At 38.9% G+C, this 26,179-nt stretch overlaps 1 protein-coding gene across 6 annotated transcripts in view; it reads left to right on the top strand.

Annotated features, from left to right (window-relative positions):
* Calx (sodium/calcium exchanger 3) overlaps window positions 1-10,993 on the top strand; it is an 84,318-nt gene extending 73,325 nt beyond the window's left edge. For 4 of the 6 annotated variants that reach the window (XM_086904773.1, XM_086904772.1, XM_086904769.1 and 1 more), the window contains 3 exons: window positions 6,016-6,187; window positions 9,473-9,772; window positions 10,212-10,993. In XM_086904773.1, the coding sequence (XP_086760899.1) occupies window positions 6,016-6,187; window positions 9,473-9,677 (377 nt within the window). In that variant the 3' untranslated portion in view covers window positions 9,678-9,772; window positions 10,212-10,993. Of the gene's footprint in view, window positions 1-6,015; window positions 6,188-9,472; window positions 9,774-10,211 lie in introns of those variants that run through there. The other 2 variants (XM_086904770.1, XM_086904774.1) reach the window with 2 other exon arrangements.
* The last annotated feature ends 15,186 nt before the right edge of the window (window positions 10,994-26,179 follow it).

The following is a 26,179-nucleotide window of genomic DNA, read 5'->3' as shown; positions in this document are numbered from 1 at the left end:
TCGGTAATATGCATTAGTGTTACGCGATAAATTTCGTCTGCGAATTGGAACGGTACTTAACCCACAGCGAGCATTTTAATATAAACTGTGCTAGAATAAATGAATGATATGCTAAAAAGCACCATCGAGCGATAATACAAACACCAATTACGTTAACACAATTACATTAATTTTTCGCCATTGCTGCATTTTACTACGTATATTATCAATATATTTCGTAATTATACTCGTGATAATATTCTTACGTACAATCGCGTAAATTTTTGTTCCACCACCTTCACTTCATTCAAAAACTACTCCCATACCAATATAATTTTATTCACTCAAAGTTCGAATTCTTCATTCTTCACCAACTAACTGACTAACCTTTTTTTTTAAAACTGCATCCCCTATGCATAGCACCAATGTCGCCATGTTTCACTGTTGGCTGGTTATGCGGTGGTGAAGAATAAATAAAAATATTTAGCTGGAATGGGTATATTTTGGCGAATGCACGTGTCTGGCCACAGAACAACAACTGAACAACAACTGAAGATCGAAGATAAACGAAAGGATTATCAACTATGGAATAGCAACACTGCTAGCAACGTTCAATAATAAAATTATAGATATCTCAGTGAACTTTATAACATTCGCCGTTTACGATACGAGGGGAAAAAATTTCTGTGTAAAAACACGCAGCGCCGCATCGTCGAAACCCGTTGTCCGCGACGAGAGAAATTCATTATACGAGCACGCATTCCGCACACGCGGGGTCCGCCTGTTGAAAAACATCTCCACCCCTGCGAGAAAGAAATTTCCGGCCGAGCAAACGAGGCTTGAAAAGAAGGATGAAAAATAGAAAAGGGAAGGCTGGTTTTGAAAAGCGTTGAAAGAGACCTTCTTATCGCGGCTTTCCTCCGTTCCGCCACAATAACTCGATACTTGATTTTATTCAAAAGAAGCCGCCTCCGCCGCTGCCGTTCGCTGAAAAAGGGCGTCTTGACTGCGCCGTTACAAATTTCGCTCTCCTTCCAACCTTGGATGGAACAAGCGCGTTCGAGCGAAACCACCACCCTGAATAGCCTTCTTCCTCCCTCTGAATGCGGCCAATTCGTAGAGGGTAAACGTGCCGCGAAATTAACCTTATCGCGTTTAATTCAAAATCTCGCGAGCCATTTACCTTTCTTTTATTTCAATTCGAAAAAAGGGGTTGCTAGGATTTTTCTCTTTTTCTCTTTCTTTCGTCGATACTTTTGTTTATTCCCGGTACAAAGGGAGATCCTGGAGAGGGAAACTGGATCAAGAGATGCGCGTAAAACGTGGCGATGAGCGTATCGTCGACACGAAGGGGAAATGAAAACGTAGAAGAGATGGAGATCGAGTAGAAAGAAGAAGAAAAATATACATTCGAAGGAGTATATAAAATGGAATAATGGTTAAACGATCTATATTCCCAAAGGGAAAGGAATCTATGGAACGATTGGTTAAAAAGAATAGCAATAGAAAAATTATCCTTTACGTGTAAACGTGTACAAAGATCGAATCTTTAAACACGCGCAAATCGATCACGCTAGCAGAAAGAACGATAATCAGAGGAATCTTAGATAGAGTTCGTGCGAAAGTATTTCGCAAAGTGGCTCGAATAGTTTTTTAAACGGGGACCGTTTGAAAAATTTCAAAGGTTGACGCAGCTCGTAAAAATTGCACCCGTTTCTGCCTCCTCCTCTCTCCCCCCATCCTCTCCCTTTCTGTGTTTAACTTTCAGAAGATCAAGAAGATCTTCACGAACGTAGCCACAGGGGAGAATCGTCGGACGTTGCGGTCTTCTTCCTCGACTCGAACTCGAACTCTCGAGTCGGCGGGAAGAGGCCGTGGGGAGATCGTCGATTTCGACCACGACAGAGGGAACGTTTCGCCGAGTGACACGATCTCTTGCAAGATTTATCGCGGGGTTACAGTGTGTTCGGCCAATCCCGTTTCCTTCCATCTCCGCACTTCCTCGGGGAGGGATAAAGAAAGAGGCGAGGAAGAAGAGGGGTTTGAAATTCGGGGGAAAGAGGGGGAATATGAAAAATTACCACCCCCGTTAGTGACAAACGGACGGTATTCAAATTTTTTTCCAACCTCTTCTTCGTCTTCTCTCGTTTAACTTGGTCCCGAAATGTCGAATTCGATCGAGAGAAACTTTGTCGAAGAGTTCGGTTCGAAAAATTAAATTTCAAAGGTCGATTGTTTTCAGAATTGCTCCACGTTGATCGTTCTTTTGAGTTTCGAAAAACTTTCACTTCGTCGTGAATCGTCAGGGAAGACGAGACAAATATCGTTGGATTCAACTTTAAACTTAAACTTAATTGAATAAATTGTGCAAAAGAATCACGCTTTGAAAATGTTGCATATCTTTTTAACAAGATGAAACCGATGAATGGAATAAGAACGGATCGTGTAAATTATGGATAAAGACGGTGAACGATTATCACTGGTAACGCGAATTTATGGAGGAATGGTGGCGCAAGCGGGCCGCCTTTACCGGCGTATTCCGTATTCAACGAGGATTTTAGGGGTTACTATATAAGGTGGGTAGTGATATGCGGCAGAGGTCGGTGATAATTTATTGCGTTTAGCCATTGTGAGCTCGAACAATGGTCTCGCTTCGAGGTCGGGCCACCCCCTACTGTCCTCCATACCATCCCCTCCGATAGATCGTTGGATGAATCTTGCACGCGTTATCGTGTGAAAACTCTCTCCATTGTACCTAACCACGATCCAAACGTCTGCAAAGAACGTTTCCTCCAAATCTCCCCCGCGAGATATCCGAGAAAAATCGCCCCATCCGTTGGAATTGTTCGAATCTCGAATCGTCGATCTGCCTCATTCGTTTCGAAACAATCAAAGGGATGTGGACGTGATAACGTCGGTTATCGAAGTGAAATATGGATAATTCGACGAGTTTTATTACAAGGCCACGAATTTATTATCGGCCTTGATCGGCCATTAATCATATTAACCAATTTTGTGGAACGCAAATTTCGATCAATTGTCGGCTCGTCCCAGCAACGAGCCTCCACCAACCTGGTTTTATTTATTTAAGTCTGAATAGTCCGTTTGAATTCTCAGCTCGAAATATAAATCGAGTCGATCCAGCTACTTATATATATAAATATAAAGCTCTCGAATCTTTGAAAGTTAAATAAATTTAACTTTCTATTTAATCTTTCAATTTATCAGATGGACCACGAATAATATCACCGAACAAACTGTATTGCGAGTGAATCGAGATACAGCTGAAAGATCAAACTCGGTTGATAATTTCAAGTTCAATTAAAGTGAGAATCAATCTCTCTCCATCCGGCAACAGAGAGAATTCTAATTCCTGGAAAGCGAGGAAATGGAGTCAAAGCGGCTACGAAAGCGGCTAGTTTCGTCATAACGGTGTTCGAAACCGTGGTCGTTGAACGTCGTTTCAGAGTCCATAAGATAAGATAAGATGTTTCACAGGGAGAACAGGGGGACCTCCGACATATTCTACGAGAGAATTTCGATCTTCGTGAAGAAGAGTGTGGCGAAGGATCGAGCGAATCCTTGGTTCGTGGCCATAAACATTGATGAGATTCTACGAAAGGAAGGAAGTTTGCAACGATCGTAAAAGTACGCGAAACGCGTGGCGAGGGAAAGCCAATAGCCTTCGGCCGAATAATCCGCGAATTATACAAATTTTCTCGATCGAGAACAACGTTCCCGTTGAAAAATTGATTTACAGGAATCGTGGATTAATCATCATCGATACATCTTCGAATCATCATCGATCGTTCTTTCCATCCAGAATTTTCGATTCGAATACGAGCCACAGCGATTTACAAGAATTACGGACGGAAACCGATACTTCAATTTTTGACTCGAAAAATGGATAAACTTAATATCCCTCCACGATTTTCTTATTCTCTCGATTGCTCTTTTATACCCAGAACAGCCACGTAAAAAGATCTATGCAAGGACAATAACGAATTAAATTATTCGATTTAAGCTTTACAATTGGAAAAATGGTATACGAATGGTATCAAGGTAACCGTGAAAAAGCACGTGCATTGGATAAAAACGGGGAATACGATTGCCAATAATTCCTTCTCTCTCTCTCTCTCTCTCTGCTTTTTCAAACAAAACTCGATAATATTCGAGCCGATATCGGGACTCGAATAATCACGATCGTTTACAGTATCGAAGTATGCGTGAAAGTTTTTCACAGTCGAAAGCACGATCGGTTGGAACATATATATATATATATAAAACTGGTGGCTGAAATGAATCCACGCGGCTGGATTTAATCCGAGTGTATATACATGCACGCACGGTTACGTACACCTTGGGTTATATTCACGTCAGCTGGCTGTTGTGCACAGTGTTCTCGACGCGATAGGAGCGACGACCAATAACAAGAACTGACGAAAGTAGTAGGCGACGCATATGGCGAAACATATTCGCCGATTAAACGTCGACGAGGAGGAGGGGGATGGAGGAGGGATACCATCCCGTTTTTGGAACGATGTTGTGTACGCTTTGCATAACTCTCTACGAGCGTGTTTGCTCGGGCATTGTTGAAGTTACCTTTTTTTCCGCGAGCCGAAAATGAAAAAATTCGAGATAAAGTTTTTTCGAAAATTTGTTCTCCCTCCGCTCTCATCGATGATCCCCACGTTTACGTAGAAAAGTTGCGAATCGGGAAGGTTTACCCGGAAACTCGACAAACCCGATTATTTCTTAAACACTTATGCACACGCGTGATCATCTTTATCGAGATGGCGAAAAAAGGTCACGATCGTTTTCCTTTAAACTTTAACTTTTTTGAGGCCTTTTTCGTTCGGGCGAATCAACAACTCGAGACGATTCGGTGAATTTCTTAGCTAACTTAAAATGATTTCACGCGCAAATTAAGGTATAAAATTTTTATATTTTAATATTTTGTGCATCTTTACGTGTAAAGAAAGAAAATTTGTCGAATGTTAAAAATCTATATTGTTGCTTTGTGCGATATTTTGATAATAAAGTAATTATCGAGGTGCATCCTCGTCAAGTTTGGCAAATATCACGATGTCGTTACAAACCGTTGCTATTCTTATTTTTCATATATTATATATTACCTCTACTTCGCTATCACTATTTTCCTTCTCTCTCATCGTTAATTTTTTAACGAATAGAAGTAATTTCGTTATTTAATAACGAAAAATCAAACTCATCTTTGCTCGAATACTAATTTCATTACCGTATTCATCCACGCTTACCAAACTCAGAAACTTTGAAAGTAACATTTCTATCGCCATGAAACTCGGACCAACGCCGAAAATGTGATTCGATCTAATTTCAGATAAAAAAAGAAATCTAACCATTCGATAGCATATCATTCCACGCTTCACAAGATTACAAAGCAATTTATTCACGAAGCGATATTTAAAAAAGAATCAAACGTAAATAAATATTGTCGCCGTTCGAATCGATCCAAATAGTGCCTGAGAGTCACCATTGTTGGTGACGCAGAGGGTTAAAAACTTTTCAACCTCTACGTGTGCACGATTCCTCTCGCGTATCGACTCTCGTAGAAGAGTCGTTGAATTTCACAAAATTTCCCGATATTTATCAACGCTCCACGATCTCGTTGATCTCGTACAAGATTCACAGGTTTTATATAAGGTAGCCGAGGGTATCTTAGCGAGCACGTAAACTGCAAATTGCTATTATAGGCGACGTGGCAAGGTGTTGCCACAAATCGCGGTGCGCCGCAAGCTCTGCCGCTTTTGCTCGGTCTCGAGACATATGCACCCATCCTGCACAACCTCCTTGTTCCCATATGTACCCATATGTATATATATATATATATGTATAAGATGAACAAGATTACTCGTCGAGCTATTGTTGCTCGTGCGAGCGAGGAATGATTGAAAATCGATAAATTTGATTGGAGGGAAGAAAGGGGAGGGGCGATGAAGAGAAGAGCGAGAAAAGGGAGGAGGAGGAGGTAAATCCAAGTGTGTGATTTTATTGCAGACACGTTCGCGAGCAAGGTGGCCGCATGCCAGGACAAGTACGCCGACGCGAGCGTGGGGAACGTGACCGGAAGTAACGCGGTGAACGTCTTCCTGGGGATCGGCGTTGCATGGAGCATCGCGGCCATTTACCATGCGTTGCACGGTGACAAGTTTAGAGTAAAACCGGGCAAGTCAGTATCGATTTATCCTTACTTTTTTCATGATATCGTTTAACTTTGTAGTTGCTTTTTCTTTCTTTCTTTCTTTCTTTCTTTCGAGGAGAACTTGGGATAAATGAGCGAAACAAACGTTGTTGTTTGTTGGAGAGTCGCATTGGAAAATTACGAAATTATGGGTCACTCTCAAAAAAGTTTGTAAAAAATATCCAATCTCAAATGTATTTGCGCTCTTGTTCGAGAGTAATAATCTGTTATTCGGATAACGATGGATTTAATCGGATCTCTTTTCACGAGGATGGAAAAATTAGATTAGAATCTTCTTAAATTGATCTCGATGAAAGAGATCGATACGAGGTGCTTTCAACTTCTTTTTCCATTGATGATTGAAAAGCGTGCTCGCCGATTCGATCGTATCGAAACGAACCTTTTTACGAAAACGATAAAACTTTCGAGATCGCGGCTGTTTCGACAGAGAGAATAGGAAATGAGAGAATCGTTTCGCTCGTGAAATTCCTCCACTCGGCATTTCTCCTCGCGGAGAATCATCCATCTTCGTCCAAAGATCCAAATTGCACTTTTTTTTTTCTTTTTTACGAGCAATAAAAATCGTAACTGTTGTTAAATAATTCGAGGCATTCCACGCAGTCGTAAAAAAAAAATCGCTTACTGTCGAAACGAATTCCGGACGATGTTTCGCAATCCTCGTTGTAAACGCGATTTAAAGCGGAAGATAGCAGTCCATGCCATCGGGACTGGATAAGAGTGGAACAGAAACGAAACAATATCAGGTGAAAGACGAGGAGACCGTCAGACAGATCCTCCCCTCGATATCAGGGCACCGTTTACGATTTCTCGAGCCGGTGGAGGGAAGTCGATGCTCTCGAGAAATTCGGTCAGAGATTGCGGGAGAAACTGGCGGTGCTCGTCGATTTATGCGCTGAAACGTGACCAGAACTCGGCACGGTGTCTCACGGTGCTCTAGAAAATTGTTGTCCCGTGTCGGCAGGGACGTATCCTTCAGGATATTTCCGAGAGACCAACGAAACGAGAATGGCGGCCGGTTTTTTTTATGGGAAGCATAAATTTCGAAATTTGTTTTTTTTTGGAAATTTGGAAATGGAGAGGAGGAATGGTTGTTGTAGATTATTAGGTTTTTATAGATTTGTCGAATGGATTGGAACGGAATCGATTGAACGATGATTAAAAAAATTTGTTTTCGATTTTCGATCGAGTTCTTCCTCGTCCTTCGTTTTCAATTTCGATCTTCAAACGAGTGGAACAAATTTTTTGAACTCGCGATGGATCAATGTCGCAAATTTTAATGAGAATACACAATTTACCGTTTTGTATTTGATTATTTAAGTTCGAATTTCGAATCGACGTGCAAAGAAATATTATAATTCGAATCGGTACATTTAAATCGGTAAATTCTGAATGAACGTTTTACACGGTGAAATTATCATACGTTTCACGCGCTCGATAAATCCAATAAATTCTGTATACTTTTCGCGTTATAGGATTAACGCGATAAATCGAGAAACTGTAGGGCAAATCGATTGCAAAATTTAATTCCACATTTATCATCAAAGGCCTAAAGCGTTGGAAAGTTTGCACACCGTGTCAAGCGCACGTCCCTTCCGCGTGAAAAATGAAACATTTTCTACCATTCGTTTATCCATTCGATAAGAAATATTTACACGGTGTGCAGAGTGCGCAATTCGATCAATCCTCCAAACCGTTGCTCGCGTATTCCCTCTGAAAAAAAAAAAAAAAATATTCTCCATTTCTCTGGAACAATTTGTCCAGAACGATGTTTCTCTAGACGGATCGGTCGATTAGAAAATTTAATTCCGCATTTATCATCGGGGATGCAAAGCGTGCAAAGTTTGCACATCGAACGCGCGCCTCTTTCGCGCGTGAAAAACGAAACACTCCTGCCACTCGTCTGTTTGATAAGAAATATTTACACGGCGTGCAGTTCGATCAACTCTCGAATCGTTACTCGTAATCGTGCATTTTCTCGTGCGAGAATATTTTGAAACAGTTTCTCCGGAATGTTCAAAAATGGCACAATTGCAAAGATGTGAAGCGTGAAAAGTGAAATTCTATTCGATATAAGTTATATTTATACACAGTGTTCAATTCAAATCGTTATATAATCATAACGATCCTTTAAAATAGGTACAGCAAGCCGATTACAAAATTTAATTTTGTACACAAAGATCGAAAGCATAGAAATTTTTTGCACGCATGAAAAATGAAATTCCAATTTCTATTCGATTGAAGAAATTAATTGTTCGAATTGTTATGCTTACAATCATGAAAGGAACGTTCCTCTAACTTTTCTTTGTCGATTACAAAATTTAATTTCACATTTATCAAATCTGAAGATCCAAACTCGAGTCTCTTTTCCTCTTTGAAAAATGTAACGCTCCCATTCGATAAGAAATATTTACACGACAGAGTGTGCACACCGGGTCGAGCCGTTACTCGCGCTCGTAATCATGCATTCCCTGTGCAAGACGCCACGAATACGTTTCTCTGGCTGCTCCCAATTTTCGCCGGTTGGTAAGGCGAGGTTGTCGATACCGCCTCGCATGAATTTCAACGGCGAGGAAAACCGAGCGTCTTATTTCTGGGGCTGTGCTCCTCCAACGAGAATATTTCACGGCCGTGATATCGAATTCTTCTTCCTCGGCAACAAACGACAAAACCGTGTCGAAACGGTTGGATGAGATCGTCGAAATAAATGAATTCTTCTCGATCGAGATTCGTCCGATATCGACTCCGATTGTTGTCCAACCCATAAATAAATTCGATTGGCTGACAGATACTGCGACGTACGGTCCGAGGATCGAAGTAGTTGCACGATGCGCGCACAGATGGCCCTCCATGATGCTCTCGATCGCGCTCGTATCGATCGATTCGATTCTCCATATTGGTGTACTCTCGATGAAATACGAGACTTGTTTTACTATCGACGCATTAGGTAAAATGATTTTTAAATATATAACGTATTTTTTATTTATTCGACTTGACGATCTACCACAACTCACGTTTAATCGTTAGAAAAATATTCCATCGTTAAATTGGAAACAATTTCGAAAACTTGATGATCTCGACTCGTCGGATATAAGACAAAAGATATAAGAAAAATAAAAAATCCCAGGTTGTCCATCGTTGTGTACGAAAAAATAATACGATTGGGCAAAAGTTAATGTAATCGTAAGAGATTACGTCACAACTGAAATTGAGAAATGGTATTAAGAGACAAATAACACGGCGTGTTCTCAACAGCTTGGCCTTCTGCGTGACGTTGTTCTGCACGGAAGCGTGCCTGGTAATATTAGTTCTACTACTGAGGCGGACGAAAAGCATTGGCGGCGAACTCGGCGGGCCATTCGTCCCAAAAGTGATTACGTCGCTGATCCTTTTTTTCCTCTGGGTGTTCTACCTCATTATGTCGATCCTCGAGGCCTACGGCTATATCGAGGGCTTCTAAAAGGAGCCCGTTCAGCGGCAAACGTCGGCCTACTCCGCGTGTATCTTAAACTCGTCGCGTCCGCCAAGGCGTGTGCTCAACGAAACGTTCTCTCGGTAAGTTTATAGTTTATTAATATAAAAATCGAACGTCCATTTTTTTCACAAATTTATATACGTCTCTGATATAAATGAAAATATCAAAAGGAGAAGAAAGGATAAAAATCAAAAAAAGTGGAAAAGTGTGCTCGCAAGAAATATGGAAACGTAGGTTGAACGTTCAGTGTTACGGTTGACACGATTCTCATTCAGAAACCTAAAAGCGTAAATATAGCATATAGGACGTGTTGGTCCATGTAAATAGCGCGGAATAAAATTTTGTCTTCGCTTACTCGTCTTCGAGAGACCTACATGCATATACACACGAATTCCGACCAAACGAATTTTTCACCTTCGAAGAAAAAAGAGAGAGAACAAGGTTGCTGGACAAGAAACTCTTTTATCTATAACCTATCGATTTATCTTTCCTTCTTTTCTTTTTCTTTTTTTTTTCCAGGACAAAAAGGAAGTGGAATCGAAGGGGTGCGATTTCGCTGGCGAACGAACACTCTGTGCCGGGAAACTACTGGTAGCTTTCGCCCTCCCACATCCGGGATTGATTTAACAACGAACGTGATCGCGTGACGTTATCGAATGCGTGCATGTGCGTTAGAGGTACCTGAGGGAGTGAGAATGAGAGAGAGAGAGAAAGAGAGAGAGTGAAAGAATGAATGTATCTGAGAACGAGCGAAGAAGAGGTTGAAGAATTGGAGGGAAGAAAACGAGAAGAGGAAAGGAAATGGTGGCAAAAAGAGGAGAGGACAAAGAGCGAACAAAGGAGAAGCTTGCGTGTGCGAGGAAGTAAAGTGAGTTTGCCTTAAAATATAATTTAACGGATAGATCGCATATGTAACGAGAGGTTATATAAGTGGAAAAGAAAAAAAAAAAAAAAGAAGAAACGTGTTCTAATATCCCGTGGGCCCGTGAATCAATCTGTGTTCACGGCTGTTATCAAATATATCGATGAAAAATACAGAAGGATATATTATATATACAGACACACGTATGTATAAAATAGCGTATTTATTTAATCGTTCGATGAACAGGACACACACACACACACACACACACACACACGCATATATACATATACACATACACAAGTTTCTATGGTATTTTAGTAGCGGATTGTGTCGCCATTCCTCTTTCGCCAGAGAACGATGTCGCTAATTTTATATAAACGTATATTATCATACGATACTACTTTTAAAAAAAAAAAAAAAAAAAAAAAAAAAGAAAGGACACGATCCTCGATGCTTTCGCGATCCTCGACGACAAACCGTTCTCGAGCGTTTCGTATGCATTGTGTTATATACACACACACACACATATATATATATATATATATCGAAAGAGGTCGTAGATTTTTTTCATCGCAAAAAAATTCCAAATCGCGATCTTAAGGAAGGAATATTTACTTATTAGGGAATAAATAAGACATAAGGAGGATACATACACGTAGCCGCGGTAAGAGCAAGGCAGTTGTACAGTTGTGGAAGCGCGAAATCGTATTTACATCCCCCGCGAAGGGGAGGGAAAGAAGATAAACGGTTCGATTTGTTTAGAAATTGCGAGATTCCATTCGAACGAACATCGTTTTTTTTTTTTTTTTTTTTTTCTCTCTCCATTGCAATACTACAGTACTTACGATTTCGATTAAGATTTTTTTCCACCTTTCTTTTATTTTTTTTTTTTTATTCCGTTCATCCGTTCATTCTTATTCGGCAATAAATCTTGAATCTTAATCTTAATCTTAATAACGCGCGATTTCGATGATGATGATAATAATAATAATAAGAAACCTTGCTCGCTGCGATAATTGCTTAGAACGTTAACTCGTTAACACGATGAAACATGTTTGCTATTTATTATAAGAGTAATTAGATAGTGCGACGAGAAAGAAAAAAAAGAAAAAAAAAAAGAATAAAAAATAAAAATATATTTCAATGCGTTCGCGGTAAAGTGGGCGGCCTTCGTTCGAATGTTGAAAATTTTCGTTGATGTTCACTGCCTTTGACCGAGGGTCGCTTAATCGTGATCGAGTTTTCAAAAAAGTTTTCGAAACGGACATCGGTAGGACAAACGTAGAATACGCACGATAACATGCATCAGGTATACATGTATGTATAAAGAAAGAAAAAAAAATGCAATTTCGAATATCCGGGGCTGATAAAAGGTTATTAGAAGCCTCTCTGTAATAAACGAATAATATTAAAGTTAGCACGCGTTGAAGAAAAAAAAAAAAAAAAAAACAGCTTTTCCGAACTAGCCGGAAGCCTCGTTTTTAAAAGGAAAAAAGAAGAAGAAAAAAAGAAAGAAAAAAAAAAAAAGGAACCGCGATCAAAGTTCACCGAAACGTTTATATCGAATATATCTCTATATAGGAATACTCAGAAGAATCACAGTGACTTAATAACGTTCTCAGTGAGAACACAATGTTCGATTAATTTTAGAGAAACCGTTGTTGAATACGGCCGCGATCGGCCGTGGTTATCTAATTCGTGTTCTTAAAAAAAAGAAGAAAAAAAAGAAAAAAACGAAGGAAGGCGTGGTTTAAAAGCTTTAGCTAAGAACATACATACATACATACATACATACATACATACAGATTTAATCGACACTGCAAAGGTTGTGCAACTGATTCCAAATATATTACTTTTCATCTTTTCACGAGAGATGATTGAAAGAAAAAAAAGAAAAAAAAAGAAAAAGAAAACCTCGGTTCTGCCTCGATGATAAAGATCGACTCGTCCTCCAACGACGTTCCGCCGTTCTAGTAGTCGATTTAAATATAGAAGCAGAAGTCTCGTCGCGACTAATCCCCGTGGAACGATCCAAAAGATCCCCCGTTACGTTATCGTTAAAGTTGGCAGACGTGGTTGATGAACGATTCATGCTGCCCCTTCGCATCGAGTCAACCTTCTCTTCGTGGAATCGCGTGTAATTAAGGAGAGAGAGATAAAGGATCAGAAGATGCTCTCGAAGCAAGGTTGGTCGGCCGCGCGTGATTGTATCCAGAGAGAAGAATCTCTGGCCCCCTTCTAACTTGTTTCGAAATTGATACGAGCTTCCCTTTTCATCCGACGATATAATGGAATCGGGGACCGATACGGGGGGAAGAAAATTTCAGGCGAAATCTCTTGGGGGGACGCGTGCAAGGACGGGAAGTGAACGAATCGGGGCGATTCTCGACGTCGTTTTTACAGGCAGAGGGAAACGCGAAGGAAAACGTGAAAAGACGATCTTTCGATGGCCAAACGGAACCCGCGTCACGGAAGTCCGGAATGGACGGTTACCAATCCTCCTTTCCTTCTGGGAAAGATCGACAATCGAAATAGAACGAATCTGTGCGCGGCAGAGAGAGAGAGAGAGAGAAAGGTTATCCGTTCGAAAAATCGGAACTTAGGATTTCTTTTTCGTTTCGTGATGATCGACAAAAAAATCATTGGCAAGAGAATCGAAACGATTTTTTTCTATAAATGATGCGCAGATTCGTTCTGAGGAACAAAGTGAGTTTGTAGGCCGCGTTATTTGAAATTCGTTCGAATATTTTTTCGAATATTACGTCAAGAAAATTCTTTGAAAATTTCTTCAGGAAAAATGCATCGGTATTGATATAATGATATTCAACGCACATCGTTGTGTATATAATCCAATGATTACAATTCATAATGACAATTTCTATAAAAATATTGTATCTACTCGGATTACAAGAGATAATCGATTAAATGCAAACGCACATAAGACGATTAAAATTTTCAATAAAAATAAACAAAAATAATAAAAAAAATTTTAACGAGATCCTCGTTAAAATTGAAATTGCGATGAAAAAAAAAAAAGAACTTGGTATGCATAATTATCCACATTGCTTAGTCAGAAAACAATCGTGGGTCAATAGTGAGAAAGCAGATTACCGAGTGCCTCGTTCACGATTGTTAATTGAACGAATCACGTGGCCTCGACTCGTCCCAATTTGCCTTTTAACCATCCATTTCGAGGATCTCTGAACGCGCCTCCGTGAAAAGTAGATCAAAAATAAATCAAAAGCAAGATCGTGCGAATGCTGGAACCTCCATCGGATCTCTTCCTTTTCCTCTGCCTGGGAACGATGTGTGTGGCCAGGGGGGTTAAAGTACACGCGATCTCTCCTAGTCATTTACGTGAGATACCATCGAGCTACTCACATCCGAGTGTAGCACCGCGTGTATACCCATTCATGCATCCCAGTCACGATCAGGTTTCGCGTTTTATTTCGCTCCATTACGAAAAGCTCCGGGGGATTGATATTAAAATTGTGAAGAAAATTTAGAAAAAAAAAAAAAAAAAAAAAAAAAAAAACAGAAGGAGAAAGAAAGAAAACGGCGATGAGAGTTTCGCGCAAACATTGATGACATCATCGTCGTCAATGTGATGTCAGCCAAAGATCAGCGAAAGATATAAATACATATATGTATGTATTAAAAAAAAGGGGGAGGGGGGGAAAGAAGTATATAGTGTACAACAAGCGTCATAGATATTTTAATAAGAGATACCGTTCAAAGAGATTTAATATAATAATAATATATATATATATACATGTATAAATATACATACAGTAGGACGATATATAGACGACACTCAATAGCAAAGCGTTGAAGTGATAAACCGTAAACGGGATCCGAAACGTTACCAATTTCTCGAGATTTTTCTATGGCTGGACGAAACGATCGTCAGGATGATACGAGAGAGAGAAAAGATCGAATCGAATCCTTTTGATCGCGAAAATCGTCGACGCGGACGACCGGAGAGAGAAAGGAGGAAAAAAGAAAAAAAGAAAAGAAAAAAAAAAAATAATCAAAGTTCGTCGATTTCTGTTCGAAACGAGGTGCTTCGTCGCGACCTTCGTGCGTTCCACCGTCTCGAAACGATGCATGCACGCGAAAATACATTCTGCTACTGAGTACCTGAGATTCATCCCTTTCGATTTGCTTTCGAACGAGCAACGTTCGTTGCTCATAAACCATCACTCTGTAACGTGTTCAACCGCTTCACCTTCTTCACTCGTGTCTACCGCTCCATCGATGGAAATGGAATCGTATTCTTACCTTCTTCTTCTTTCGACCCTTTCGTGTTGAAGTCGCGCGCCTCACTGATGTCGGATCGCGTCGTGTTTCTCGCGATTTCTTCACCCAATTCGTCACTGCTGCGACCAAATTTACGCGATACACGAATTCCCAATCGGAATTCCGCTCAAGCGACGTTCCAAGATCGATACGGTGTTTTATAACAGTTACAAAGTTGCAATGGAATTACCGTAGAGAAATGGCTGATCAGGCACGGTCAAAAAAGTATTAAAGCGCGTATATCTCGACGATCGGATACGTCCAGCAGAATTATCGGCGAGAATTTATGGAAACGGACGATCTCTCTTCTTCGTGCATTTATTCCAATTACTCTTTCACCCAGCCTCTCGCGCAGGCTCCTTTCAATTCCTGTTAAACGGACCTGCTACGAAACGAGTTCAATCGAGTGCATGTTTATGCCACGAATGAATTCGCTCGTTTTATTCGCGGAGCGTCGTTTTTAAATCGGCGCTATTATTCTCGTTTTGTTTCTCTTCCCTTCTTTCTTCTCTTTTCCAATTTTTTTTTCTTTCTTTCTTTCTTTGCTTTGTTTGTATCGTCGTTATAACAAAACCGTCCGTTTATTTTTACGAACAAACGAGTTTCATTCTGATCGGAAAAATTTCGTTTCGTTACTGAATCGCGACGCATTTTGTTATTCGATTTGTCAATTTTATTTTTTTTTTTTTTTTTTATTATCTTTTCTCGCTTCATTTCGACGGGATGGTATTTCGAGAAAGATCCCCTCATCACGAACGACAGCTCGCGGATAAATATTTCTCACACGTTTTAGGATTAAGACGATGCGGATTAAAGGGAATGTTCGAAGTGCCAATTTAATTTCGTATTCTCTATTCGAATATTCTACCAACACGAACAACATCGACACGGCTAGCTAATTTTCCGAATTTGAAATTGAAACCGTGATATAAACTAACTCCGGCAAAAATTGATTGAACGAGGACGAAGTTACAGAACGAATAAGTTAAACGAACATGTCAGAATCTCGAAACAAAAGCACGGGAAAAAATAATAATTGCAATAGTCCCTCGCGGCACTCGACTCCGTTTAATCGGTCTGTGCATTTGCTGTTAAAATACATAGCTATATATATATACTTAGAATCGAACGAGAGCGAGCGAAGAAACGCTCACTGTTTAATGGACATTATGTCCGCTCGAATCTAAAACCGTCGTTCCACGTGGCCAGTCCCAATTCGTATCGACATAACGAATCGAATACCGTAGAATTTCAAGAGATCGTGAGAAATTCGCGAAAAGTTTTCACGTACCATCGATCGGTATTGACAAATATATTTCACAAAGGATGAAAAGTATTACCGATCGAGCAAAATATTTATATCTCGTCGAAAGTAATGTCTCTTTCGACGTCGATCTCTTTCCCTCTTACTTTGTCGTAAAATATTTGTGCCAGAAATGCACGGTACGTAAAACCGTGGTACGAATTAGGTGAATTTTAACAGAGACGTATCGCAAAGTGTGTTCGCGTAGGTTGATTAATATCGAGTATCTTTGTTAGGTCAACGTGTACATTTATACGTTTTGTATTCTCTATATACGATCTCGCGCGATCAACGATGATTAGTTGAATAGAGGTTAGGAAGAAATGTTTTAGTTTAGAATTGGCTCTTATAGATTCATGTATGTATCGGTATCGATAGGATTTAGTTATTATTGGGAAACAAAGGAACCAAAATGATGAATGCAGATTCTTGAAACATATTAAAAGACTTTCGTGAAAAGACTTGATCGAATTCTCGACCAATTTTCATTCTTCGACTTGAGTCATATCTGAAACGTTCGTAGATTCCGTTCTTGTTGCGACAATGAATCGTTCGATACTTTATATATTTAAGAAGAATTTTATTGTTTCTTAACGACAATCATACAAGGATCGACGTTAGAGTTTATTATTACAATAGACTGATTTAACGTCGACAGCTACCACTGATTAACTTACCACGTACTATACTTTCACTTCTGTAACGTCTTCGCTTGTTGTGATTTTGAAAAAAAAAAAAAAAAAAAAACGAGAAACATATTATCCAGTCAATCGTCTAATTAGCATTCGTACAAGGATAAACTAAGTTCGATTTAAGTATATTGAAATCGCACGTGATACAAAGTGGTAGCCAGTTCGTTTCTGGTTATAATTCGATTCTTGTGCAAATTATCGCTTTGAAACAAGGTATCTGCATTACCAATAAATTAAAAAAGAGGAATCAAACTTCAAGGTCATACGCACAGCCAGGACCAGTACGTAATTTCAAATTTGAGGAAAAATATTTTTAAAAAAATCTCGTCTTTTCTCTATAGTTTATTCGGTATACGCTAGTTTCGACTTTCGTCAATTGATTAGTCAACCGTATACGCGAAACGACCAATGTACTAGAGAGAATTTTTCGATTTGGACCAAAATCGGAACGAACATTTGGAAAATCGTTTCTCTGCGCGTGAAAAACGTTATCAAAACGTTATCAAAACGTTATTAGCCATAAAGTGAACAAGAAATTCGAACACGCGCTACTTTCGATTCTTGCAACTTATCGAATCGCTCGTATTTTCTTTTCTAAACTGTTTTCGTTCGTGAGAAATATAAGCACAGCTACACACAGCGATATCCGCGAAAAATTTGAAATCACTAATCGCGTTAATCAGAATTCGCGAATTTAACCAAAAGTTAGGTTAGAATTTTGTAACCTCAAAAAAAAAAAAAAAAATTCTTTCTCGTGAAACATCTATCCGTAGTACTAGATTTTAATTAATAATAAAATTAGCGAGGGATTCGATATAACTATTACTATTGAAAAAAAGTGATTTCAAATTTTTTAATCAGTAGCGTGCGCGCGCGTGAACCGGGGCTGGCCATGAACATTCTATGAAATACTAAAACATATTACTAAATTTACTAAACTACTAACGAGATTTCTATTCAAACTTTACTCTCACGAAGAAATCCTATTATACTTATACACTTATCTCTCTTTCTCCAATACTATACATACTATAAGTATATAATTGAAATGAAAAAAAAAAAAAAAAAAAAATGTATTCCTATCTATACCTATTATACACGATCTCTAACTCTTTGATCTTCTATTGTTCTATCTTTGTCTTTACACGCCGTCTTTACTCGTCACTTGCACGATAGATTCGTAGAGAAGGAAGGAAGGAAGAAAGAAACATAAAAAAAAAAAAGAAATTAAAATTATTATTATTATTATTATTATTAAAAGTACACGTAGGACCATTTCGGCTCGCTAGAATCATTCTCTCGTGAAACGCGAGAGGTTCGAAACGCGTTATCGAACGGCCCGACTTCCGACGGCAACAAAACAAACACGGATCGGAAAGAAAAAGAAAAAAGAGATGAGAGAGAAAAAAAAAAGAAAAAGATAAAAGATTCGACACGGAGACGAAACATCGATACTTCAAGAGACTTCAAGAGAGTCGAGCGACTCGATATCTCGCGACACGGTCTCTATTCGCGGCGGTGATATAAATAAGAAAATAGTTGCGGGATGATCGGGTCGTGGATGTTCCTTAGAAACATTTCGAGAACTAAAGTTACACCGTAAGATAGGGAAAACTTTGTAAAGTAGATAGCGGGAAGAAGAGACATAAGCGGGGAAGGAACGCGAAAGGAGGGAGGGGGGGGAGGTGGCCTTTCGAGGGCGCCACTCGAGCTAATGGAAGAAGAAAACAAAATGGACGGAACGGAAGGAGGGATGCACATTGGATACACGAGTTTTGTATATCGTATATAAAACGTAATATATATACACACATACACACACACACAGACACACAAGTACTGCTCGCCAGTAGAGATTATTAAACGATGTATATATGTATTGTTGCGTTATTATTGCCTAACGGTTAAAAAAAAAAAGAAACGACAGGTGCGTTACCACGATCGAGAGAATTGTACAAGATGTTGAAAGAAAAAAAAAAAAAAAAAGAGAGAAACTTTCTTCTTCCTTGCCGTCAGGAGCATCTGTCCGATGATTAGGATGAGTGTAGAGTATTGCGCGTCTATTAAAATTACGTAACGTTGTAAATAAGTAAGATGAAAATTACTGATTTTATGAGATTTACATTATTATGTGTCATCATGATGCGAAATCATTAGGACGATCGATCGCTCGACAACCGGACGGATATATCGTCGCGGTTATATTTTCCAGTTTTAGTTCCTGTTCGACCGTGGTCGATATATTTACAAGCACCGGTTAGCTTAGTTAGGGTATATTATAGAACACTGTAAAGATAATCAATAATATAATTTTTAGCGCTCGTCGAGCAAGAATTCGTCCGATGGTCGCATCGATGACACGGAAAAATTCGTCGTTTCGTTGACCGTTTCCTCGCAGGTCGCTAAGAGGCCTCGAATAATTCTCGCTGTTCGATCGATTGTTAATCGTAAGATCCATACACGGTGGACGAAGACACGCGTCCCTTTTAGCACGTAAGGAAGATAGAAATTAAGCGAAGATGAAGAACGAAAAAGAAAAAAAAGGATCGGGAAGTTGAATGTAAAACAAAAAAAAAAAAAAATTGAAAAAGAAGAAAAAAAAATGAGTTTACATAACGAATACTGCAGAAACGAGGAAACATTCTTCATTTCAATGCCCTGAAACACGGATTCTCCACTCTTCTTCTATCTATCCACCATCTTTCGTCGACCTTTTTATCCCGTTTTTTTCTAATTTCTCCAACTAGAAGAAACCACGATCGTCGCTTCGAATTGTTACGTTTCGATCTCTATAAATTGATTATCACTCTTACCCCTTCTTTCCACGCTTCCTTATCTTCTTTTTCTCTCTCTCTTACTCATCTTTTTTTTTCGATTATATACCAATTCCGAAAGAACGATCCTTTTGCGCACCAACCTCCGTTTTTTTTTTTTTTTTTTTTTTTTTATCTTCTCGACCTCTGCGCCGATACAACGAAATGTGATTACGTTTACGTTGCGCCCGTAAAAGCGTTGGCGAAGCATGATTGTATATCGCTCGAATCAAGAAACTATTTAACTAATCTAGAGACAGCCTCGCGTTGCAGGAAGGTCGAGACTTATCGCGTAATCGCGTACCTCTCTTGAAGAGGTTCGCGAGCAATTAACCCACGCCTAGATAACGCGAGTTATACGAGATAATGAAGGAAAGTCTTGCGATCAGCGTGCCGATCAACCGTTTCATACCACAATTCGTTTCGTTCCTCCTCGATTAGAACGAACTATATTTTTTAATTGCTACACGGTTTGAATCCTGTTTGTGAATATTATTTTACAAATAATACCTGATTATACTATTCACATACGATCTTCGTCCCATTTTTTACATATCGTACCATAGAACGATAAAAATATGAATTTATCTTTTTAGATTCAAAGCAAATTTTCGTCCATTCGAATCATTTTGGAATTTTCGTTTCTGAATTTCCCGCGTAAAATCGAACAAAGGGTTGATTGAAGATGCAAAACGGTTTATCGAAGAAAAATTTTCCGCGTTTATCTGCGGGGGATACGACTTTAGATACGATTCGAGAGATATCCCTATGGAGATTCAAAAGATGCACACGGGAAGAAACGTGGTGCTATCCCCGTTTATGCGAAAGTATCGATCTTTCGGCTTGATTCTTCTAACTATGGAGGAGCGACAATGCTTTATCTTCCGTCTTCTATGTATGATTCCTATTGTACAGAAGAGAAAAGAAAAGGAAAAGAAAAAGAAAGAAGGCCGGAGGACCGGTTCCTTCGAAAAATATCGTTGTAAGACGTTAAGCCGTTTTATGCCTACGCTCATTATTATTGGCATTATTATTATTATTATTATTATTACTATTATTATTATTATTTATTATACTGTCGATCCGACTTTCGTCGTTTGCATCCCTTCGAGCGTTGCTCTTGAACGAAAAAAATTCAAATTCAAGAACAATGGGCGTGCAAACGACGAGGGGGGCGGATAAACGTGTTAATTGTTGATGTACGATCTCGTTGAGAACCCCTGAGGGAAAAAAAAAAAAGAGGAAAAAGAAAACTTTAAAAAGAAACGGAGCCCGTTGCGAGAACGAGAAGAGAATGTGAGCGAGAGTGAGAGAGAGAAAGAGAGGGAGAGAAAGAGAGAGAGAGAGAGAGAGAGCAAGGGAAAAAAGATGGTAACCGCTTGCCTTCGATGCAACGAAAAAAAAAAAAAAATATATAAATTCCTTTTTAAAGCTCGAGAAAAATTAAGAGCCTATTCGAGATCGCAAGTAGGATGTTAAAAAGGAAAAGAAAAGAAAAAAAAAATGCGAAGTTAAGAAAAGATATTTTAGAAAAGACAAACTGTTCTATTATATTATATATAATATACACACACGAGGAAAAATACTATATATATCTATATATTTATTTGTCCTGTTGTATAGTAACAATAACTCGTTGCTTGATCGCAAGCGGATCACGCGTGCCGAAAACAAACAAACAAACAATACGCGATCGACTAAGAATCAATTAATTGTAATTGAGTCGAAAGTGCAAAATATACAGACATTAAATGTTATTTACATCATTGGTCGATTTGATTTCTCAAGTTAGCCTCCCTCGAGTTAGATCGAGATGATCCATTTAGGAAAGAATGGTTCGCGAATAATAATCGTCGATAAATCGTGAAGAAAGTTTCGAAACGAGATATGTCGATCGAACCAAGTTTCCTTCCTCCTCGAAAACGATCTTAACGAGCGTTGGATGGATTCGTTGAATCATTAACCGCCACCTTGAACTTTAATGGCGTTCACGATCCTCGCTAAGTGACCCGTTTTCAGAGAACGACACGTGGCTTAATACTGTTTAATAATTTTCATCCGGTGATCGCCGTGAAATTTTAACGGGTCGTAATTGTTGGTAAACTCTTTCATCACCATTTATCACTCTCGCTAACTCGTCTCTTCTCCTTTGCAAAGACGTTACATCCCCCATTCCTCCTTTTTTCTTTTCCTCCTTTTCCGCTCCGCGAAATTTCGGGAGAGAACGATGAAAAAGCGTGATTACCCCCTGAAAAAGCGAGGTCGGTGTTCCGGTCGGGAACATTCTTTTGGAACGAATTGGGAAGAGCGAAACGTTCGTTGCGCTCGGAACGAACAACGATTCGTTAGGAGGATCGTCGTGAAAGGGAAGAGCAGTAAAAAGGGATGATGGAAAGCGTGAATCGGCGCCCAAATTGTGATCGTTACGACGGGGTATTTTACAATAAGCGGTTTATGAATTTAACCGGCCGGTTTGTGGAAACGCGAAAGTACTAATTGTTTTCCACAGAAGCTTGATTGGCTTCGAAATGGCGCTATTGTGCCGCAACCAACAATGGATCTTCCTTCGAATGAATCGGCTGCATTCCCGCTGCTGATATAATATTGTAGGGGATTTTAGAGAGACGTCGACGCCTAAAGTGACACGGTTCTCCTATTATAACGGCCCGCTTGATAAATAATAAGAGATTCGACGATTAACGAGGCAAGAACTTTTTCCTCGTTTTATCGTTAAGTAGTTTCCCGTGTTGTTCACGAATCGCGCACAAGTATCAAACGTTTCGTCTCTCTTTACGGCAGCATTACGAAATAATCTATTATTTCTTCTTCTTAGAATTCGAAAGGTTTTTATATACTTTAAAGTTGAAGCGACACGATTATATTCTTCGCCCGATGATTTATTTATAAATAAATAAAGAGATAAGAAGAACGTGACGAAGAAATTTCCTTCCAATATTTTTTGCTTCGATATTGCATTATTTTTTTTCCTTTGATCGGGTTAAATTTAACGAGATGTGAAACCTGGATAAATTCCACCGAGTGAACCAAAAACCAATTGAAAAAAATCATCGTTTCTGTCATCGTTTTTCGGCCGGATTACGAGTTGCTCTTCTTTTTTTTTTTTTTTTTTGTTTTGGTTTCTTCCGGTTCTTCGAGAATCCGAATCCTGGCTCATACGTGTATTTAAATTAAAATTGTGCAACGTGATCGTTTCTCCGACGACTGTTTATGAATAAATATTAAGATGGAAGAAAACGTGACAGAATTCTCTTTGAATCTCTTCTCTTTGCCGCTCTCTTTCTCGTTTGATCGGCGAGCTATATACGAAATATGGAATATTTCGACCCGAATAAATTCCATCGACTGAACTGAAAAACCAATCTGTTCCCCTCGATACATTCGGTCCACGTTCAAAAAAAAAAAAAAGAAGCTCGGCCGCCTTCTTTTCCGCCGAGGTATTAATTTCGCTGAAAAGTCGTCGATACGCGATCGATGAAGAACCCGTCGCTCTCTCAATTCGCAAATTAATTTTCATCGCTGAAACAACGTTTCAACGTACGAGTACTCGATCGGTTTTTATTACGTTTCCCGGAATAATGCATCCGTTAATGGCGTCCACCACTGGCCGATAATTTAAGGTGGCCATTCGCCCCCCCGCATTCAATTTCGCGTAATTCACTTCCTGAAACGACACATTTTCGTTCGGAATTCCTTCGATTGTTCGCCGTAGACATTCCACACGCGGAGTCCAGTTGAACGTCTGCAGTTTGAAACGGATAAATAAACCGAGTAATTGCTTCTTCTTTTCTTTTCCTTTTTTTTTTTTTTTTTTTTAATTGGAAAGCAATGGAGCGAGAAGATACAACGGGAAGAAGATATAAATGTTTTCGCTCGAAATATCGTGATAAAACGCGAATTAACTTCCGATTCGTAAATCCCGCCACTATAATGATCGACGATTAACAATTTTCGATTTGTTGGTGAGATATAACTTCCTGTTGAGATAATTTTTTATAAATCAAATTCGATCGCAGGAAGCGGATCTATTTTGAGGATGAAGAGAAATTGTTGGATTAAAGGAAATTCGATTCATCGGGAACGCGTTAGCGCAAAAATTGTATACGCGCGTGGAAGTGATTTTTTTTTTTTACAAATTATATTATACATACACTTAATGCTTTTAAGATAAGATTGTATCACAAACAATTAATTTTTTTTTTTTTTAAATTTTCAGCTTCAGAATGAATTATAGTTAAATACTTGGTGAAGAAGAATTTTCGACGTCGATCGAACCACCTTTTTAAAATCTTTGCTGGAATACCTCGTTCTTTATTTTGGTAAAAAGAATAGAAATTGTGATACGAAAAATTAAACCGTGAATATTTTGAGAGATATTGCATTAGCGGAGATAAAAAGGGGGGCAAATAAATGACGAGTAAAGTTTAAAATAAACGATAATCGGAATAAATTCAATGCCTTGTCGCATAAATGGCTGCTCTCGTCCCGTCAGAATTTAATATCGCCTCTTAAACTAAAGCACTTGAAAATGCACCGCTATCGATATATATATATATATAATCTAACCCTGGATCGATTTTTCTTATTGAAAAATTTTATAGGAAATAGGAATAACCAAACAATCAGATATATAATAATTTCCCATTCATAATTCCATCTGCGATAAGAAAGAAGGATAATTTGGACAAACGAAAAAACTGCGGAAGAAATCGATCAGCTGGTGGGTCATCGTTATCTGACGGCGCTATGCAAATTACATTATTTTTCTTTTCGACGTGAGGGGACAAACGATATCTCACTGTCCATTATGAACAGCCGAGAAGCGAACAGATCTATCTCTGAATCCTATATACGTAGAGAGAGGATATGTTTCCTGATGGAAAACGGTGTATATTTCCCTGAACGAAAAACGTATCGCCATTATTCGAATTATTGTGGATATTAGTTATTTAAAAGACGAATACTTGTGTTATAAACGAGTTATGAAAGAGCCATTGAGGATTGAAAATGAAAAAAGGAAGATTATTTGTAAAGCAAACCACGTATGTAATGTAAATAAATTTTTTACATACGTAGAAATTATTTAACGCGTGGTGTGACTTTGTGATAATTTGTATTGTCAATACGGTGTACGCAAATAAATGGTGAACTGCGTGTGCCGATTAATAATTCGTTCCATGCGTGATGAAACGATGAAGAAGAACAAAATGATCGAATTTTCAATACTGTCAATTCGTTGTTTTACCGTGTCCCAACAACTCGTCCATACGATAAATAACCAACCAATTCTACAACCAATCTCTTTCAAATTATTTGGAAGTATTTGGACCGCCATCGATTTTGTGTTTGAATTAAATTTAAAGTAATTTGTACGTACGTACAAGTAATAGATTGAGTAAAAAATATCAGATCAAGAAATTAAAGAATTAAAGATCTTCGTCTTGTTCGAATGCATGCAAAAGTGTGCGTATTGTGTATTCAATGGACAACTATATTTCAGGAACGCTTGAAAAAACATAACATAAAACACTTGGAGCACATTTTCTTTAATCTTTCATAATTCACAGTGTGAGATATGCTGGGCCATTTATACGATGTATTTTATTTTAATCTTCTTTATGAGTACAATCCCTAAATCTATATATCGCGAATTTACGAATCATCTCGACGAATAACGATGGAACGAATCGCAGAATCGTAAGAGGCTTACACGTTGAATTAGATGACGCAATAAGGCATTCCGTGGTCAGTTGAACGTGCGAAAGTTGGCTCGGTCGGAAACCGAGAAAGGGTTAACCGCGAGAATGAATTACCAGGAGGCGAGGGTCGGATGAATTTTGTTGAAATACGAACGAAATAGGAACGGAGATAATGTATTTTTCGAATGGCACGCCACCGCTCGCCTTTTTACTCGCCGCGCAGACCGAATTAAAACGATGCTGTGCCGCGACGCGTCGTGTTTTTACAAGTTGCGGGCGGAGTTTTAATTAAGCGGAAATCGATGGAATTAATTACGGCGAGCGTACAATTTCTGGCTGGCAGAAACGGTGATGGTGCTCGATGCGGCAAAAGAGGATAAAAAGGAAACTTGGTGTTAAAAATACGACGGATAATTTATTCACGATACTCGGCTATCGAATGAATCGATGGACTTGAATTTTTAACAGATGTGATCGAGTAAAAAATTCGAAGTAATCGATGCTATCTACCTGACAAAACTTTATTTAGGATAAGCGCCAGGAATGCCAGAAAAATCTTCTTCTTGGCAACGATGTTCCAAGTTTTCGTCTTGAGTATTCATTGTGTGTCGTGTCAATAGCTATGACGACAATGATCTCTCGAACGAGTAATTCTCGATACGAAAGCAGCAAGTTTTAACGCGAAAAAGATGGCAAGATAAAATTGCATAACGTAGGTTGATTAAATCTTAGGCTATCTATTACTTTGAAAAAAGATATAAAGAGCTCAAAAAAATTTTATCTCTTTTTTATTTTCAG

Source organism: Apis florea, unplaced genomic scaffold (genome assembly GCF_048593485.1).
Source record: "Apis florea isolate Af1SG1 unplaced genomic scaffold, ASM4859348v1 contig_2350_pilon, whole genome shotgun sequence".
Taxonomy (NCBI): Eukaryota; Metazoa; Arthropoda; class Insecta; order Hymenoptera; family Apidae; genus Apis; species Apis florea.
The sequence above is the reverse complement of the archived record's forward strand: the minus strand, read 5'-3'. Positions and strand labels throughout refer to the sequence as shown.